Source organism: Xiphophorus hellerii, chromosome 16, assembly GCF_003331165.1.
Source record: "Xiphophorus hellerii strain 12219 chromosome 16, Xiphophorus_hellerii-4.1, whole genome shotgun sequence".
Taxonomy (NCBI): Eukaryota; Metazoa; Chordata; class Actinopteri; order Cyprinodontiformes; family Poeciliidae; genus Xiphophorus; species Xiphophorus hellerii.
The window spans coordinates 25,675,619-25,694,869 of record NC_045687.1 but is presented as its reverse complement, the minus strand read 5'-3'; the positions used below and the strand labels follow the sequence as shown (position 1 = coordinate 25,694,869).

At 36.8% G+C, this 19,251-nt stretch overlaps 1 gene segment (V, D, J or C); it reads left to right on the top strand.

The window, feature by feature from the left end:
• The first annotated feature begins 12,735 nt into the window (after positions 1 to 12,735).
• On the top strand, positions 12,736 to 18,167 carry LOC116734815 (T-cell receptor beta-1 chain C region-like). The segment is given in 5 exon segments: positions 12,736 to 13,260; positions 14,965 to 15,306; positions 15,397 to 15,420; positions 15,514 to 15,620; positions 16,678 to 18,167. Coding segments are annotated over 4 exon segments (420 nt in total).
• The last annotated feature ends 1,084 nt before the right edge of the window (positions 18,168 to 19,251 follow it).

Here is a 19,251-nt window from a genome sequence, read left to right as displayed (position 1 = left end):
TTATCTCATTTATTAAGAGAAAAAGATATCCAAACCAGCCTAGTATACAGACATGTACATCTTTCTTGCTATATTAACAAGTAAGATGTGATTAACTTAACTGTGATTTACCACATGTTTTGAAAAATTCAGTTCATTTTTGAGTCCTGAATCCTGCCAGACCTGAATAAATTTAAGAAATCACATAAGGAGCATATCTGACAACATAAAGCAGGCTAAGAGATATTTCATAAAACAAAGACAATCGATCATGCACAGACCAAAAAAAATTCAAGAGAACTTTTTCTAGCATCTATTGAACTGGAATAGATTACAGAGGCATTTCTAAGATGCAATGGAAGCACAAATAAACATGGAACTTTGATCAACCTTCCCAGTAGTGTCCCCCTATAGGCTATTGATTACTCCTCGAAGGCCCAATTTGAACCCAATACAACATCTATGGCACTGCAGCTCAGTAGTCATGATTCAACAATAAGAAAGCGACTAAGGAAAATCTGCCATCTATTGATGAATTCCTTGCCAGATTCCACAGACGACCAAATAAAAAAAAAAAGGCTGACCTTATATTTGCCAAAAACACTTTAGGAAAAGGGTCATCTGGACTGCTGAGAACAAGATAGATCTTTTTATGGTGTGTCCCATTACATCTTGTTTAAAATTAATGCAGAATTTCAGAATGAAAGAAGAGAAAACTGTGGCTTCTGTAGCACTTAAGGATTTAAGTGTTAGGTTGGGGTTCTTATTTCTGTTTTGCTTTTTTTTTCCTCTTCTGTTCTGTTCTGGCTTTTCTGGGAAGCTGCCATTTCCTTTCACAGCCACCAGATGTCACCATTGAGCGGAGCCCCTGGAGAAGTGTGGCGGCCAACCTGTAGACGCACCTGTGTCTAATTTTCGAGAGCTGCGGAGGTGCTTCATAAGGACCGCCTAGCTGACACTCCAGTGCCTGAGTGTTTGTTTGCCTCATCTGGATTCCTCGTGGCTATCCTGAGACCCCTCGAGGTGGACAAGCGTTCCCGTCTGGATTTCCCTTTGGTTTTTCTCCCGACGCCATTGGTGTTACCAATCGGCTACCTTCCCTCGTGTACTCACCTCCCTGGTCCCTTCCCGTGGTTTTCCTGCGCCTCGCCACAGACTGGGCCTGCCGGCGCTTCATGTCCCGGGAGCTAATCATCGTAGTTCCCCGCTCGGAGGTCAGCTCGCTCCCCTCTTCAGCTACAAGGCTTACCTGCTCGCTCTCCAACGGTAATCCATCTCTTCAGCCGCCGCCACCGACAAGACTTAGCTCCGCCTTCAAGTAAGCACGCTCTGAAAGATTCTCGGAAATATTTCCTTAGATCTGTCCCGTGTCTCACTTCACCTTTCTCCTACAGTCCGACGACCAGTTTTCCTCCATTCCCAGGTTCCAGGACTGCTTCCCCAGAGCCCCCACTACCTCTCCCCAAATAAATATTATTGTGGTCATTCCGCCTCTCTTAGTGTGTTCTTGCATGTGGGTAACCCGGCTAGCACCCAACAAGACAGAACACTCAGGCCAACAGCCTACCCCAGCAGACGCAATAAGAAGGGCTTTATCGGAACAACAGGCTCTCATACAGTCACATGATTCAGCTTTAAGAGAGTTGGGTAATAGACAGGCCGAAACAAACCGTCGGTTAACCGAGTTGTCTAACTTTTTGCAAGGTTCCGTTCAGCAGGCTTCCGGTTCCACTTCGTGTTTCAGCCCTAAATGGGGAGGTCCTGCCCAGGATAACCCAGAGGACTACACCCGTCCGTCTTGTGATTTCTGGTAACCATTCAGAGCTAATTTCTTTTTTTGTTTTCCCTGCAGTCAGCTCCTCTGTTATCCTGGGGTTCGAGTGGCTGCTCGCACATAACCCACGGATAAATTGGAGAAAGACTACTATTGAGTCATGGTCCAGCGAGTGCCATGCAACTTGTCTCCACTCTGCCGTCCCTCCGACTTCTATAACAGCAGAGCAGCATGAGACCGATCCCCCTGACCTTTCAATTGTTCCCCTCGAATATAAGGATCTGGCTTGCATGTGGGTAACCCGGCTAGCACCCAACATGACATTAAGTAACTTGCTGTAAGTGATTAAACAATGATTTCTCCTCTTCAGCAGACCATAATGTGGCTCAAATCAAATGTGACCCCATTTGAGCCACATTCAATATGGCAGACCCTGTGACTTATCGCATCAACAGGACGACCCGCTTAATGAGGCGTCTACGTATTCATGTCTATGGTCAAAGTCAGGACTTTAACTTGATTCAGTTGCTGAGGTGTGGCAGTGTGGCCGACTTAAAAATTTTCTGCAAAGTAGAGTGGGCTAAAAAAATTTCTCAGTGATGTTAAATTTTATCACATATGTTTGATGGCAGTTACTCTAGCACATCTAGTTACTAGTATGAGGCTTAGAAGACAATGTCATTCATTTGGTGCAATATTGGTTTGGATAATGTTTTTCTCTAATGTATGAAAACATCTTTAGAAACCAGCCTTTTGGAATTTATTCAGGTTATCGTTGGCTGATACTGAAATTTGATGATATGGACCATGAAAGTTATATGGAAACAAAGACAAGTTAACTGTTAGAAAAAGTGTGAGCATGACACACTGGACAGCATATTTATACACAGATCCCATAAACAAAGACACGTATTATACATCTATTATAAAGCATCAAGTCAAAGATTCTCTCCATGTAGCAGGTTATCTCACTTGCAAATGTTGTAGTCATTGTGTCTAAAATTCTAGCACAGCAAACAGGTTTTATAAAATATTTGAATCAAGAGATATGTACACACCAGTATGGTGTGTGTTGAGAGGCAGCCAGGGGGCTTTGTGTGGAGCTGTGTGCTTTACAGGGTTGGACCTCTCCTACAGAAGTCTCTAGATTCGGTTTGACGTCATGATTTGGCAACATGATTGTGTCAGTGTGTGCCTGTTTATCTGTTAGGTTGGGTTGTGTGCTGTCCCCTCTCCTGGATCACCATGGCCCCCCTCTGGCCTACTTCCTCCTGGTGTCTAGGGCTGGATGCTTGAGTATGTGCCAGCTCAGCATGGTAGTCGCTTGCCAGGGCGCAGGCTGGTACATTCAGGTGTTTGTCAGATACACTCCGTTGTGCCACGGTTGCAGCATTATGTGTTACTATGTACTGTTTACTTTTCAGTGAGGTTACAATTGGTATCATATATGCATATGTTTTGTTTGTTGTTGTGGTTTCTTTGTTTAGTTTTTTCTCTTTTTGCAGGTCTCGAAGCAGACTAGTGTTTTCTCTATGCTTCTTCCTTTCCTCCCATCTCCTTCTTTTCCTTTAAACCTTTTCCTACCTCTCTCCCTTACATTCAGTTTCTTGTTGTCCATTATATTTGAAATAAATCTAAAGCAGTATCTCATTTTTAGGCTCTATAAGCCTGCATTGACAGTCACCAGACAGGAAATGAAGGGGAGAAGACATGCAGCAAAAGTCAAAGAGTCTGGAATCGATCCCAGAATGACTGGATTGCCTCTGTATATGAGGCACACGTTACCTCTACACCACGCAACAGATGAGCATCATGTCAAAAGCTATAGACCTCCGTTTCTGAAAGTAAATCTGTTGGGTCTTATTATGACACAGATTGCAATTCTGACTCCCATATTACTGGACAGGACACATAAAAAAAACAATTATTAGCTCTATATCAGAGTTCCAAGGTGATGCCAAGTTCTCTCTCCAGAATATCACTAATGGCAGCTGAAGAGCCACTTGTGGTATTTGAAGGATTGTCTGAAAACCATGGATATGGGAAGTTGTGAGATTTTAACTTCAAAAGACAAGATTTATAAGACAGACTAAAGATGCCCTCACAGAACAACCTATAAAAGGATTACAAAGTGCCATAAGTACCAAACCCTTAAAACTTTTTTCCCAAACATGAGATTTTTCTTAGTGCTTTACTTCTGCAGCTTATAACAGAAAATGACCTTATAAAAGGAGTTTACACATTTTTATTTTATTCTAATTTGTTCAAAAGCCCACACAAGTTAGAGAACTGGTGTAATACATTCTATATTATCTTTATCTGAATTCTCTAAAAGATGATGCAGTGCTATAAAATCCAACTCTTTCTGAGATAGACTAGGGCCCCTCAAGTTTCAAGAAGAAATGTCAATGTCCTGTAGCTCAAATTTTAGATGATTGGATATCTTAAATCTAATTATTTAAAAACCTTATTAACAGCAGTGTTAAAAAGCCTTTTGTCCTTTATCCTTTCATTTTGTTAGTATCTGTGATTTTAAAAAGTTTTGTAACTACTATAAAAGAGTGGCCTACCTTTTGCTGGTGAATTGTTGTTGTGAGACATTCCAAAAGATCTGTTAGGTTTCAATAATCCTTGCAGAATGGCAAATATCCAAAGCTTGTTTTGCTATGAGAAAACCCAGAATACATGAACAGACCGTGTCCATTTAAGACGCCCTGCTTATCTTCGTTGTTTCTTCTGTGCTGGTAAGGTCATCTGCAAGCTGCACCAATAAGACAGGCCTGGGTGGGACCTGCTGCAGGAGTAGCCTGTTGGCATTCACTTGACTTCACAAAGACACTGATTGTCCACCTTGACGGAAGCAGCTACCCAGGACTAGTGCATATGTTTGCACTCCCTGTGGGAACCTGAATTATTTCTGCAAGGCTTAGGGACTTCATTTGAGGCCCGGTCCGAGGAATGCTAACCTCTCCGGTTTCAGACAACAGAGAAGGCTCTGTCAGCTCAGAAGAAATCCTCCATATAGGCATGTGGCGAGAGACCTTTCTCTCACTGTAAAAATGCTAAAGAACAAACATTAATGTCAATCAGACACTTCACCTGTTTTCGTCAAAACATCTTATGTAAGAAGGTGAAAAAAGTGACGTGGACAGAAATGCATATTACTTGCTTCTACTGGCCGGAGTTTCTGATTTTGGGTTGTCACAGTTAGATAAATAAAATGAAATTAACTTTCTAGAAACAACATAAAAATTCCTTTTAAAATTGTACTTGGAGTTTAATATGCCAAACACTTAAAAGAACTGCAGAAAAGAAACTAATCTAATTATAAATTTTCCAATTCAAACAGCTACACAGATTATTAGATCATTCAATTAAAGCTGCTGTAAACAAAATGTTTTTCAGTCTTGATTCTGCACAGCTTAGATTTTCAGTGCGTTTAGAAGCTTTTATAGTCCGGAGTGGGGAAATTTAGGCGTGTTAGCAGCAAATACAAACAAATGGACACATGAAAATAAATCGTAGCCTGGCTCTAATATTCAAAATCCAAATAAATAGAAGCTGTAAAGCACAAGATGGTAATCTGACCAATCAGCTCACTGATTGTCTCACGCAGCGCCGCTCCGTGAGAAGTCATTGGGGAGAAATAATGTTGAAGATGTTATTGGTGTTCGTAACATTTCTTCATGACCCTGTAAAGCAGTTAAAAAAAGTAAAATATAAAAATAAAAAAGACAAGATAAAATTCAAAACAAGAAAATAATACTGTATAGTTCAAAGGTGACAGTTCATCTCACTCAACGAACAAAACTGATTTCTGGTCAGTTATGCATGTGTTTGGGTATTATGGGCACAGAAATTCAATGCTTAATGCATCCTGCCAGGCATCACATTTGTTGCGCTCTGAAGTAGAAATCACATTAGCTTCTATTTTAATGGAAGTCTTCTTAGCCTGGCCATTGCCGTACATGCAATTCTGCTAAATTCTAATCTCTTCACAGCACAGTATGGGCTTAGGGAAATACAGTTTATATATCATATATCAGAGGGGTGCCTCTGATATGTCAAATCTTGTTCATAAATTTCACTTGAAAGTAACATGTTTAAGTCAAAGTGTGAAATATGGAATCATGAATAAAGAGCATAGATATAATTCATATATAGAACAGTGCCACATCTACAAATTTCAGTGACAGATGTTTGGATTATAAGGAAGAGCTGACATGTGACGAGTCATATAAGAGGAAATTCTTCTCTACAAACTTCAGAAACAATCCTCTTTGTTTGTCCTTTATCGTTTATCCTGAGCAGCAGTAGCTCTGGCTGCTCAGGCTGGTTTTAACCAGGAATCCTGAGAACAGTGTCCAGCTTGTCTGCACTCACATTATGTCTGAATACACAGTGATGCTGTGGTACCAGCAGCCAGCAGAGAAGACAGTGTTGCACCTCATTGGATAGCTGAATTACAAGGAGGTCTCCATGGAAAAGACAAATGAAAAGGCTTTCAGTAACAGTGGAGATCTGAGTATCTGACATTCCAACTAACTGGAGCTGAGGACAGTGGTGTGTATTACTGTGTTGTATGCACACTGACAGAATATCGCAGTTGGCAGGCACCTGTTTTGTGGTTGTTGCGTTGGTTGATCAACATAGTAATGAAGAAAAAACGGTAACTTCCAATTCTGGAACTATGAAAAGTCTTTCTGGCCTGTTTTGGAAAAAGCTTTACCATCATCAGAATAAAATCATTTATTATTGTGGAATTCATGAGAATAAGTAAGTGTATTAATACTAAATTTGCTAAGATGAATTATAATGGTGACAAACTTTCATTTGAACCAATCAGATGGAATCTTTAAATTGCTGAACTCCTCTTTGACAATTAATCAATGACAAAAACCGTTATGCCACAAGTAAAGAAGCCTTTTATTGGGATTTTATCTGACCAAACAAAGGCCAAAACACAGCAAAAGTCTTAAACTTGAAGTAAAAGAATAAGTGGCTTTTAAAGTTTTTCACAAATAAAAATCTCAAACCTGTGACATGCTTTTAAACTGTTATTTCTAGATCAAAGATTTTTATTTACTTAAAATCTGTTCATTTTAATAGCTCTGTAACTATGTTTCAAGTTTTATGTTGGTATGTGATGTTTCATATTTTTTCTGTGAATTTATTTTTGTTCCTTTGTTTTTTTTCTGTTAATAAACTTGCCTTGAGTTAGTCACTTGGTATGGTTGCAGCACAACAGCAAACCTACAGTACATAGTCATCCATGTCAGATTATAGTTAACTGAAGGAGCTGCAAACATTCTCAGATGGGAGAATCAGTCAACAGGACTTAGTTGTTCATTTTAAATACTAGGTCATTATAGCACAGGAAGTTACATCTTGCCAACTTAGTAAATACATAATCCTCTGAATGTCATTCATTAGTTTATTGGCACCCATGTTTAATCTGTAAAGCTTCTTACATTAAGACAGCAATCCACCCAGTAGGTGGAGTCAAAGTAAATGATGTTAGCAAGAGGACCATCTTCACTCTTGAGCAGAATCATTACAGAATCTTCTGCAAGATTTTCTTCAGAGCATATGTAAAAATGTCTTTATTTAAGAGTAAATTTTTAATTCTTATTTTCTTTATTCAAAGTAAGTTGTATTTAAACAGATTGTCTCTGTAGGTTTGTGTGTTTCAATTTGATCATTTGTTAATTTGTCTGCTTTATGTGAGCTCTATTAATAATGTAATATCTAAATTCTCCACAGTTCTGGTCTGCAATTCCAGGATCCAACAAAGTCTTCCTCAAATAGTGAAGGAAAATGCTCAAGTTCAAATTCAGTGCAGCCATGAAGATAAAACTCGTCCATTCATGCTCTGGTACCAGCAAAGGGATCATGGCCAGCCTGTAGTCTTCATCGGATATGAATATGGCACCAAAGCCCAAATCTATGGTGGTCAGTTCGAGGAGCAGTTCAAGATGAAAAGAGAGAACAGCCTTACAGGAATTCTGACTGTTCTCTCAGCAAACCTGTCACACTCAGCCGTGTATTTTTGTGCTATCACAGACCACAGTGATGTGGTTGGGGGCCTTTCCTTCACAAAAACCCCTCAGTGTATGTTTTCAAATGAACAGAACCATTATACAGTGCTAAGCAAAATGATCTGCTTTATGCATTTTAGATCAGACAAAAACATCAGGAGATGATGAAAAAATCTGTTTCAGTAGCTCCTTTCATAATGGGATCATTTAACAGAAAAAAGCTAAAAACCAGTTTGGAGGCAACAACTGGAATCAAGCATTTGATTCCAGTTGTTGCCATTTGATGATGTTGTTCATACCTACAACTGAATATAGCCTGTTGTGTGATAATAGGCTATGGTCATAGCCTATTATTATATAATAGACTATGAATAATTTGTGTTAATAGGCTATATATATTGCCTACTATTATCACAAAGGCTTGATTCCAGTTGTTGTTGCCAAGCTGTTTTTTTACATTTACATTTAGTCTTTTATATTGTTTGTAATGTTAGTCCTCCATTGATGATGTTTTCATTCATCACCAATGGAGGACTAAATCCCAACATTCACTAGGCTATTCCAATTCTTAGATTTTTTTCTTTTTCTTTTCTCTTTTTTCGTCTTTCAAAGCGGAACTTCTACGGTAAATGTTAAATCGTGGATTAACTTTGATTAACCACAAATTTTGGAGAGCTGGGCTCATTTTCTCTAGCCACATTTAGGCCTACCTTCTGCCGCCTTCAGGTAATCCCTGGATCGGCAGCCATCCAGCTGTCACTGGACGAGAGGTGGGATGCACCAGGGAAAGGTCATCAGTCTGTCACAGGGTCACATAGAAACACACATGACCAACATCAAGTCAGGCAGTTTGGTTTGTGGGGGAAGAACGTGGATGCTCTATTTAGAAAGACGATGCCAGGACTTGAATACTTCACCATCATGCAGCCTGTCATTGACGTTTGTCACTCTGGAGATGTTAACAAAGCCATTTTCAATGTATAAAAAATCAATGTGTGTGCTATAACTGTCTCTCATCTGTGAAATATTTCTCGTTACCTGCTACAATATTATCAAAAACATGTAAATTGTGTACTCTTTACATTGTCCTTTTCTGTGTTTCTGCATCTGAAGCACTACAGAACTTTTCTCTCCTGACCTCAGTCAAGAAAGGTTCATGACTCAACATTAATAAAGAGACTGGGGGAAATGTCAGCATGGCAACAGTTCTAAGGACAAAACTAATGCTGACCAAAGAGAGCACAAAGGCATGTCTCATAACTACAAAACAACTTTTAATGATTCCAAAGACCTTTGTAAAAAATTTTCTGAGGATTGACAAACCAAAAGTGGAATTTCTTTAAGATGTGTTTGGGTTCTTTCATCCAGCTTAAATCTAACACAGAACTGAACATGGTAGAAGTAGTGTGATGCTCTGGGACTTCTTTGTTGCATCAGAGCCTGAACAACTCACTGTAATTGATGGAGGGATGATTTTCACCTCTCAAGGAGAAAGTCCTGGAGGAGAATGTCCAGTCATTCGTTTGTGAACTTAGGTTATATTGCAGGATAATGTTCAACAGTATAACAGCACACTGAGGTGTGTTTGGGTTGTTTTGGTTTTCTGTGTTTGTTTTTTATTTCTTGTTTATCTGTGATAAGCTTTAGTTTCTGTTTGTCCTTAGATCAGTCTTTTCTTTGTTGTTTAGGTTCACTGATCCAGCAGCATTACAAAACAGAATTACACTACACAGCTGTTTTATTACTGAAGGGCCTGTCAAAAACTGTCCTTCAATTTTCCATCGATGCCTGGATTTTTTATTTATTTCATTCTGTAATCCCTTCTGTTATCCAATGCCTATAATTTTTCACATTTGAATGAAAGAACATTTCAGAATGAATCATTTCCTGACATCTAGAGAGTACGATTGGTATTGCATTTTGGTCACTTCTTTGTAAATGTAGACAGTAGTGAATAGAATTCTCAAAAAATATAGTATGACAATGTAGTATCACACACTTATAATTGTATTTACAAATTAATAAGTGTTAATATTTGATAGGTATTTTTCCTTTCGAACCTATATAAAATAAAGAACCACAGACAACGTATTATGAATTTTATAGCCAAGCTTTTGCAAAAGGAGAAAACACAGAGAACTGCTCCTCTGACCAGTTCACCATGTGTTCTGAAACTCTGCAGTAGAGCTTGTCTTTTTATTAACACAAAACAAAAGCAAAGGGGGCTGGTGCTGATAAGATTAGGAGCCCCCGAAACGAACACAATCAAACACAGTTTTACGACTAAGGAATTTCTACCTAGGGGACAGTCAGGAAAAACAACAAAGGTCGTAAAACTTCTGATACAATCAACTAGCAACCCAGTTCCTAGGTGTGATAACTAATCAAAGGTCTGAGAAACACATTGTTAACTGTTTCACATGAAGATAAACAGACAGTAGTGACTTCCAGGTCAGTTCATACACACATAAGGAAGAGAATCACTTTAAAAGAAAATCACAATGTTCTTTAGACTGAATGTAATCTAAAGGAATAATAAAATGATAATACCAAAAAATCTCTAACAATATTAATTAATATTATTAATTAAATTAATAATACTTTGTTCAACATGTACTTTTATTCAATATGTCCCAGTCTTAGGTTACATTATGACTACATTGAATCTATAATTATGTTAGTGTTAAGGTAGAGAAATTATAATCCTATTCAGCCAGTCTGTCAGTCAAACATCTCTCACTGAACAGCAGAAGAGGACTGTGGCTGATTTTTAAAACTTTACTGAGATCAGTGGATAAGATCAGCTTCACATGTAAGGATATAATGTAAAAACACTGTTAGAAATGCAATAAGTTTATAGAAGGTGTGCAAATGATCTAATCATCTGACTGTTGATTGCAGCCGACCACATTATTAGCAGAAATAGAGCGCCCCAAAGGAGAACATATATATATATATATATACTGTATATATACTGTATATATATATATATATTCTCGCCTGAAACGTTAGCTGGAGAGGCACCAGCACCCCTCCTGACCCCACTAGGGACAAGGGTGTACAGAAAATGGATGGATGGATATAAAATAAAATATAAACTCAAAAAATTGCATTTGGGGCATCAAGGATAAAAGGGGCAGCCCCCCACAGTGCTTGTGCATCAGTGTAGTATCTATATAGGACACCCACCACTTCAGTAATACCATGAATTATGCCATGTATCAGTGATAGAGCAAGAAATAACAATGGAACTATGATTGTCTTATTTGACATCATTCTAAGGTATAATAACTAAGATCTGAATGTTAGAGCATTGCCTTTTCCAGCTTGGGATTGACCTTTGACCTCCCTGCTCTGATGTTCCTGAATAAATGTCTGGAGAGGAAGCAGCTGACTAGCATCTTCTTAATCAGAAACCAGTTAAAATACTGTTATGTTTTTTAAACTTTAACATTCACTACTGTGCCTTGCAAAAGTACTCATAATTTCTGAACTCTTTCACATTTGGTCACTCAGGAAGAAGTTGAGAACTAAGACTCTGTGGTAGAAAATGCTTTTCACAGATTGTATTTACCCTTCAAAAGCCATTGGTTCATTTCTAGTTTACTGTACAAATTGTATTGGCTTTCAAGTTGCTATCAGTTATCTATGCAGAACTTCTGTAACAAGAACTTTGAATCTTTTTCCAAGCCCTGTTCATTAACAAACTCCACAAAGCATTATGGGAACCCCTGGTCATCTCTCAGCCCAAACACTGTAAAACATTTGAACCACATTTAGTTGTGTCTACTATCTTCTACTGTTTAAGTCAAATAAATTTAGCGAGTTTTAGATTCAGAACCTAAATGTGTGAGTTTGTGGAAGATAAACTTACAGGTAACTTTTTAATTAATTTTGTCAAACCCAAGACTTGAATAAACTAGAATTTTTAGGTTAGCACGTAAAAACCTGAAAGAAGAAAAAGACAGGAGTGGGAACTATTTCCCAGAGTGCTTAGCAGCATGTTTTTGTATCCTGTGTAGCACTGTGAGTGAGATGGAACAGTGTTACATTGATTTGACTTTTGTGCGTCATATTTATTTTTAATCAATTCTCAGACTGCAAAGCCTGAGGATAATGTTCTGTTCACACTGAAAGTTTTTGAATTTTCTTTGTGGTGTTAAATAAAATTTATTATCAGTTCAGAAATTTTATTCATAAAGTTCAAAGGAATAATTTAAATTATTCTAAAGCACAGGGGTCAAACTTCAGTCCTCAGGGGCCAGTGTCCTGTAACTTTTAGATGTGCCTCTGCTGCACCACACCTGAATAGAATAATTAGGTCATTAAGGCTCTGGAGAACTGATCTACACAAGAAGGAGGTAATTAAGCCATTTCATTCCAGTGTTTTTTACCTGTGGCACATCTAAAAACTGCAGGACAGCGGCCTTTGAGGACTGACTTGGATGGATATATTTGACTCCCCTGTTCTAAAGTAAGACAAGTAGTTATTTTAACTTGATAATGTGAGTAAAAATAATAGAGAAGTATGTGCTCTTTAACTAAGTGAGAGCAGTTTTTTCTTTTGTATTGTGAAATAATTATTTGGCTTAAATTGCAACATTAAGCTAAAACTCACAGTTCAAGATTAATGAAAACGCAATGTTTAGACAACTTGTCTCATGTTGTTAATCAACTTCATGAACTTTAAAAGTTAAAAGCAATACAAATTTCATTGTTGACTTAAATTGTATTTTCAAGTCAGCAGGTAGATTTTCATTTTCAAGTGACTGTATGTTGCAAATCATTTGCAGCATACAGTCAGGGCTTTTGGACAAGATAAAGATGAGAACTTACCACAAGATACAAATACCGGAATGCTTACCTTCCTTTACGTACAGTAAGCCACACCTCGAGAGAGGAGTGGCAAACAGATATATCACATTCTCTGTATGGTTACTTTATAGAAGTGCGCTGCCTTTTATTGATCTGCTGCTTTTCTTAGCTTTCTTGGAAATAATATCATCAGATGACACAGAGCTCAACTCAGCTGTCAGTTCACAGCTGCTGACATCCAGAGAAACAAAGAAACCTGGAGAACAAGATATGAAGAAGAGAGGTGGGGGTAGGAAAGAAAGGGAAAGCACCAGGTCTGGTTTCTGTATGGTGCATTTTCACTGTGGGGACAGTGAGGCACAGTGATACAATCCAATGGAGTTGCTATGCAAAAACCTGCCACATTTAATATGCTCAGTGTGGCCTTTTCCCTATTACTATGAAGACTTTCACTCAGATCCAAATTAGCTATTTTTTATCACTTTAAAATAGTTCATTTGTACAAGATAATGCAAAATCAAAAGTAGATTTGTGACTTCTATTGTTTTATGGAGCTCTATATTTTCCTTTAGGGTTTGTGTTGAAAAATATCCTTTTAATGGCACATTGGAGCAGAAGTCCACTTTGGAACTGAAATTAAAAGAACTCTTGTAGGTAAGTCAAATGGTAAAAGGCAAATTATTTTCATGTGAAATACTATTCCATGTTCTAATAAAGTCTTCTTTATCATTTGACCACAATCAGTTTGCACTTGAATCTAATTAACAAATGTTTGTTTGTTTGGGTTTTATTTCTCAAATGGAGAAAAGAAAAGTTAGAGTTTTGTCTTAAAGGGGATTTGATCATTGTTTAACTTCACTGTGTGGGAGGTGTTTACTAGTCTCACTTTAGTGTAGCAACCAAAGTCACTGTTTTTGGTAAAAAAATAAATAAATGAACACACACAAAAAAATAACATAATTTTTAAAAAATATTTGTTTGTGGTACAGTGCAAATAAACTTAATTTAACCAACATAATAACTCTACCTTTGGTGCTGTTTAAAATTCTGGAGGGTTGGGGGTCATTTGGAGTTTTTGTCAACTCAGTGAACAACTGTGAGTTTCCAATCGAAGGCAATCTTCGGAGAGGGAACTAAACTTACAGTTTTAGGTAAGATGTACAGATTTTCTAGGAGAAACTTTTCTCTTACCTATCTCATCAAAATAATTCTATTGCCATAGTTTCATGATTAGAGTTGAGAAATGTGTAAAAAGTGAATTATGGTAAGTTTTTCTTTGTCTGCTCTACAAATGGAAAAAAAGCTACAACTAAAACTGAATTTTAAGGATAGTAAGAAGCAAAGGAATACATGTTTTTCATTTAATATAGTAGCTGAATATTTAAATATGAAAGATACACATAGCCATGAATTTATCAGTCTAAACTGTTTAAAAACTGTCAATGGAATTTCCAGTGTTTAAATTTGAACAGTGTTTCACTCTTTATTATAAAACTTACAATTGTAATCTTAATTTGAGAGGCAACTTTTGGTATCATAAAAAATACATTTCTTTACCCTGTCAATCAGCATTTCTTTACGGTTTGAAAATTGAGTTACTGTTGGAATAAAAACTGTTTTGTATTAAGCAGCTTGAACACAAACAAAATAAAATTAAAGCTGGTCTGCTTTTGAGTCTCAAACTAAATTGGCATCTCCAGCTTTCCTCTCCTTCTTGACCATGAGAATGTCATTCATATAAATACTGCAGGCCGAGGCTTACATTAACTTTCTTTATGACAAATTTCATGGAGCATTGTGATTTGTGAAGAGTGCTGATTTTTGTCACTGAATTGTCTGTCTCATTGATGAAACGACTGCTGGCATGGTCTCATTACAAAGTCATTCTATGCAACTTAAATTTGTACTTGAAGTGCTAGAGAGGACAGCAGAGCTCTTCAAAGTCAGTGAAACAAAGATGTTAAAATCCCGTCCGTACTGTCGTAAAATATTCTCTCCAAATTCAACTGAGAGAATATTTAGAACTGTTAATAATTTTGCCTGTTTATCGGTGATGATGATCATCCTGACAGGATTTGACACACATCACTAGATTTTATCTTTGGGGTTATTGTTCATATTTTACGTGTTGACTCCTGTTATGATTTTGCTTCTGGATAACAAAAGAAAAACAAAGGTAGAAATAAAAGAAAGGCACGTATCTGTTTTAGGTACACACTTAATAGAAAACTATCTCACTTTCATTTCCTGAACTTGAAATAATGGGGCAGATTTTTTTGGAGTAAAACACAGTTACTAAGATTGCTGTCAAACAATATTAGTATTGTTTTTTTTTATTTTTTTTTTCTTTGCCTTCAGAAGTGAAGACTACTCCCAAACCACCAAAGGTCCAAGTGTTTCCACTCTCTAAAAAGGAATGTGAAAGCAAAACAGATGAGAAGAAAATGAAGACATTAGTGTGCTTGGCTTCTGGGTTCTACCCAGACCATGTGACAGTTTCCTGGCAGATCAACGGGTTTAATGAAAAACAGGGAGTGAAGACCGATGATGCTGCCACAATGAAAGATGATGGTAACTACACCATTATGAGCAGGTTGAGGGTTACGGCATCAAAGTGGTTGAAAAAGGGCACAAATATCACCTGCATTGTCAGCTTCTTTGATGGGAATAACACCGTACCTTATCCAAACTGGACAATAGGTGAATCATTTCATCCAAAATATTTTAATATGAAAGCCAGCAAAAATGTTGAAAAGAAAATAAACTTACAGGCTCTTTTATTTCCATCAGGACCAGGAAATGAAGCAACAAGAGGTAACTAGAGCTTTGGATTGTCCTTTACAGTAAAAAATACAAAATGTGTTTTATCGCTGTGTTCAAGGACTAAACACATTTTCATTTCTCCAGAGAAATATCTACAAACCATGCAAAGAGCCAAGCTATCCTACACTGCTCTGTTCATGAAGAGCAGCATCTACGGCCTCTTTGTGCTGCTGTTGGTGTGGAAGATTCAGGTTTGCTCCATCCAACTGGTGTTTGTGTTGTGCAGTGTTAGTAAAATGTGTCCATTAATCATTGTTTTAAATGAATATTACTCTTTATGGACATGATAGAATCAAAAGTCAAAAGCCTTTTATTGTCATTGAGCCTCCAGCACAAGATTCAGAATCCATCACAATGGGTATACATGTAAAATAAGCATAAAAGATAAGAGGAACAATTCTATCATACACTAATCTAAGCATCAACGTACTTTGAAACCATTTTCAATAATAAAAATGTGAATAACACATCTTTTGTTTAGTGAGAACATACAAATAGGGGTTAAATAATTTTCAATTATGTTTTTAAATGCAGTAATCAAAGTAATTTAAGTTAAATCCAATTCATCTTATAAGACCTTGAGTTACGTTTTATCCGCCTGATTAATTAGCTTCACAATCCATCAAACAGATGCTACAGTTAAACATGATTTAAAGAAATAACAAAATGTGGATATAAAATTACTGACGGAGCAAACTGACCATGACAGTTTAATAATTGTTTTGGTTGTTTTTCCACACACAGTCTTATATCAATGTGTACAGATCAATAAACCCAGCATGCAGGGTTTTGGAACTGAATTGGAAAACACAATATCTTAAAAACAGCCGCCGACATTTATATATTAGATGCTACTCATTAAAAGCTCATTTGGTCAAAATTTATTAATTTTGACCAAATAAATTTTTAATGTAACATTTTACTCACCTTAAAGCTTGTTCATAATTAACCTGCAAAATGCAAAACATTTCCTGATAATAAACAGGCATTTTTTCAATTATAAATAGTAACACCATATTTATTTTATTTTTATTCCCTAAATACTTTTTATCCATACAAAACTGCCTAAAACTTTTGACATTTGAACTTAGTATTAATAGTAAATATTATTATTTTATTATTTATTTTTTAGGTCATTTAAGGACACTTTACAGCTAAAAGCCAATAGAGTTCGACACAGATTTCAAAGGTTACATATAGAAAATGTATTGTGACTACAACAATAATGTTTTTTCCTGTTTTTTGCAGGCTTCATTCAAAAACAGCCGAACTGAGAGTTGAGCTGAGGATTATGGTGCTTCCATCAATCTGTGTTCAAACTTTTTACTCAAATTGTTCAAGTGTTTCTGCTTTGCATAATAAATGTTATTGACAGATTAGTATACTGATAAATAATTACATAATTCTGTCAAATCTGCTAATCTGCTGCTTTGTGCCAATTTTTCCTCCTAATAAATCATTTAACCTCATATCTGAGACTATCACAATTTCTTTTAGAGTTGAAGTGTAAAAGTAAAGGGCCAGCATGAGAATTAGGTGCTGCAAGCATATGAGTGCTTAAAATTACTTCCATGCTCAATTACAGGAAAGAATTTTCAGAATTTAGCTTTTTCTACCTTACTAGGCTGAGCCCATCATCTCCCAGTCAGAATTTTTCTCCAGAATTCATCTTTTTAATTTTTAGTCTTGCATGGTAGATTAGTTTTCACCTAACAGACCATTGTATTCTTTGTGAGCAAAGCTTCACTGTTGGTAGAAAGGTTGATGTGTAAATGTCAGTGAACCACGTCTCAGTGTAACAGGAAATCCTTTTTCTCAACTATGTATAAGAATCAGATTGAGGCTGCTGGTGCACCCCAACAAACCAGGCCACCAGGGCCTGCGTAGGTGTTGAGAGTGAAACGGATGTGGTCTACAGGGCAGGCTGCAGGATGCTGAGGAGCATTTTGCAAGCGAAAGCACCTGTTCAACCACTCCTGTGGCTTTGGTGCTGCAGCACAAACAGCTGGGGGTGGGTCAACTGAAACTGCAGTGTGTGAACTCAGCGGCCATTTCATTTGAGTTGCTGCTTTTCCGCTGTTCCTAATTTCTTTCTGCCAAATAAAAACGGCTCGGTTAGTGCAACAGACCTTTTTTTTTACATTTTTGTTGTTTTATTTCTAATTCAAGACAATTCATAGAGCTATGTATGTATCATCTGCATATTATGGTAACTAATCTTATTACTTGTTATCACCTGAGCATATAGATATATCATATATATCATATACGTATATCCAGTATCTACGTACATGCTTCTGTTTTAAATATTTTAAAGTTTATGTCAGACTTCTGTGTCCCTTAATGCATATCTGGATGAAAAGTACTATATAAATAAATGTAATGTACTATTTACTTGTTCCTGGGTGTTTATGATGTTGGTTCACTAATGTTACCCTGAAAACCCCTGAAGCCTTTAGAAAAAATTTGGATTTTTTAGTAAACAGAGGTTGACTCTTTTTACTAATTTGTTGATGTTTGGAGTCAATTAGTGATACTGGGTTTAATTTTGTGGGTATCAGAGTAAAAGGGTACATGTGCACTGTCAGACTTTTTTTTTAAACATTGTATATCTATCTTTTGTCTTTCACTTTTATGCAACTATTTTGTGTTGGTCTGTCATATGAAATTTGAATAAAAGATGTTGGAGTTTCTTGCAGAATGATAAATGTAAATAAAATGAAACGGGTATGAAGAGGTATGAAAAAAGTATGAATACTTTTGCAAAGCACTGTTATTTTATATGCAACACATTATTAAAACTTCACGTTTCAATAATGTGAAGTTATTAAACTTCACATTAATAACTTCACATCAAATGTTGGACATGAAAATAAGGTGCCTCCATCTGCTGGAGAGAGCTATCCAGTGCACTGACACAACTATTTTTCCAAGTGTGATAGGATTCAGGTTACACACACTGTATTGTGACAAGCTCTGCTTGTTGAACAAATCTTCTTCAAGAGAGTTTACTTCATGACATCTATTCTAAAAATATGTAGCGCACAATGACATGGAACAAGAAAATATACATTACAAAAGGAAATAAGAAAGAGAGAAGAAAATTCAACTTAAGAATGTTTCAAAATGAAACTAATTTGTTGCTGTCAATAAATTTCCACTGGCTGATCACCGATAAATAAAAAATCTGACTTGCCAATTTTTTGTGAGTGTGTGTGCAAAATATAGCAAAAAAGTCACTAAGTTGGCAACCATGGGGTGATAGTTGTAAACCTTGCATGGAGAGATCAGCCTCTCATGGCAAAACAAAAGCAGACAGTGGCTGATTTTTGTGACTGTTTTTAGTAAAAAGTCTCTTCCAGAGGGCCAGCAACTCTCCTCTTGAATAAATGAAAGAGCTAACTCTTGTGTACACGTCTGCTGTTTCCATATATAATCAAAATAAAGGTAAATAAAACAAATAAAGTTAAAAGTGCTGAGGAGCGACTGGAGTTGCTGCTGTTACATACAGAGCATTGCATTCTAAATTATGTTGCTCGGCTCAGACACAGATGACATTCGGAGTTGTCTTTGCGAATTAAAAAGAAGATTTTATTTACTTTTATACAAAAATACAGCTTGACATACTCGGTGCCTAACGCTCCTCAGAAGAACGGAAACCAAGCACTGCACCCCAACGTTCCAGGAACACACATCAAAAACCGTCGCATTCAATGACATAAAGGAAATATCAGTTACTAAGTTATCAAGCTACAATGAAAGATGAATGAACTTATTATAATAAACAAAACAAATTGGGTGGGGTACCTGTGAACTATAATA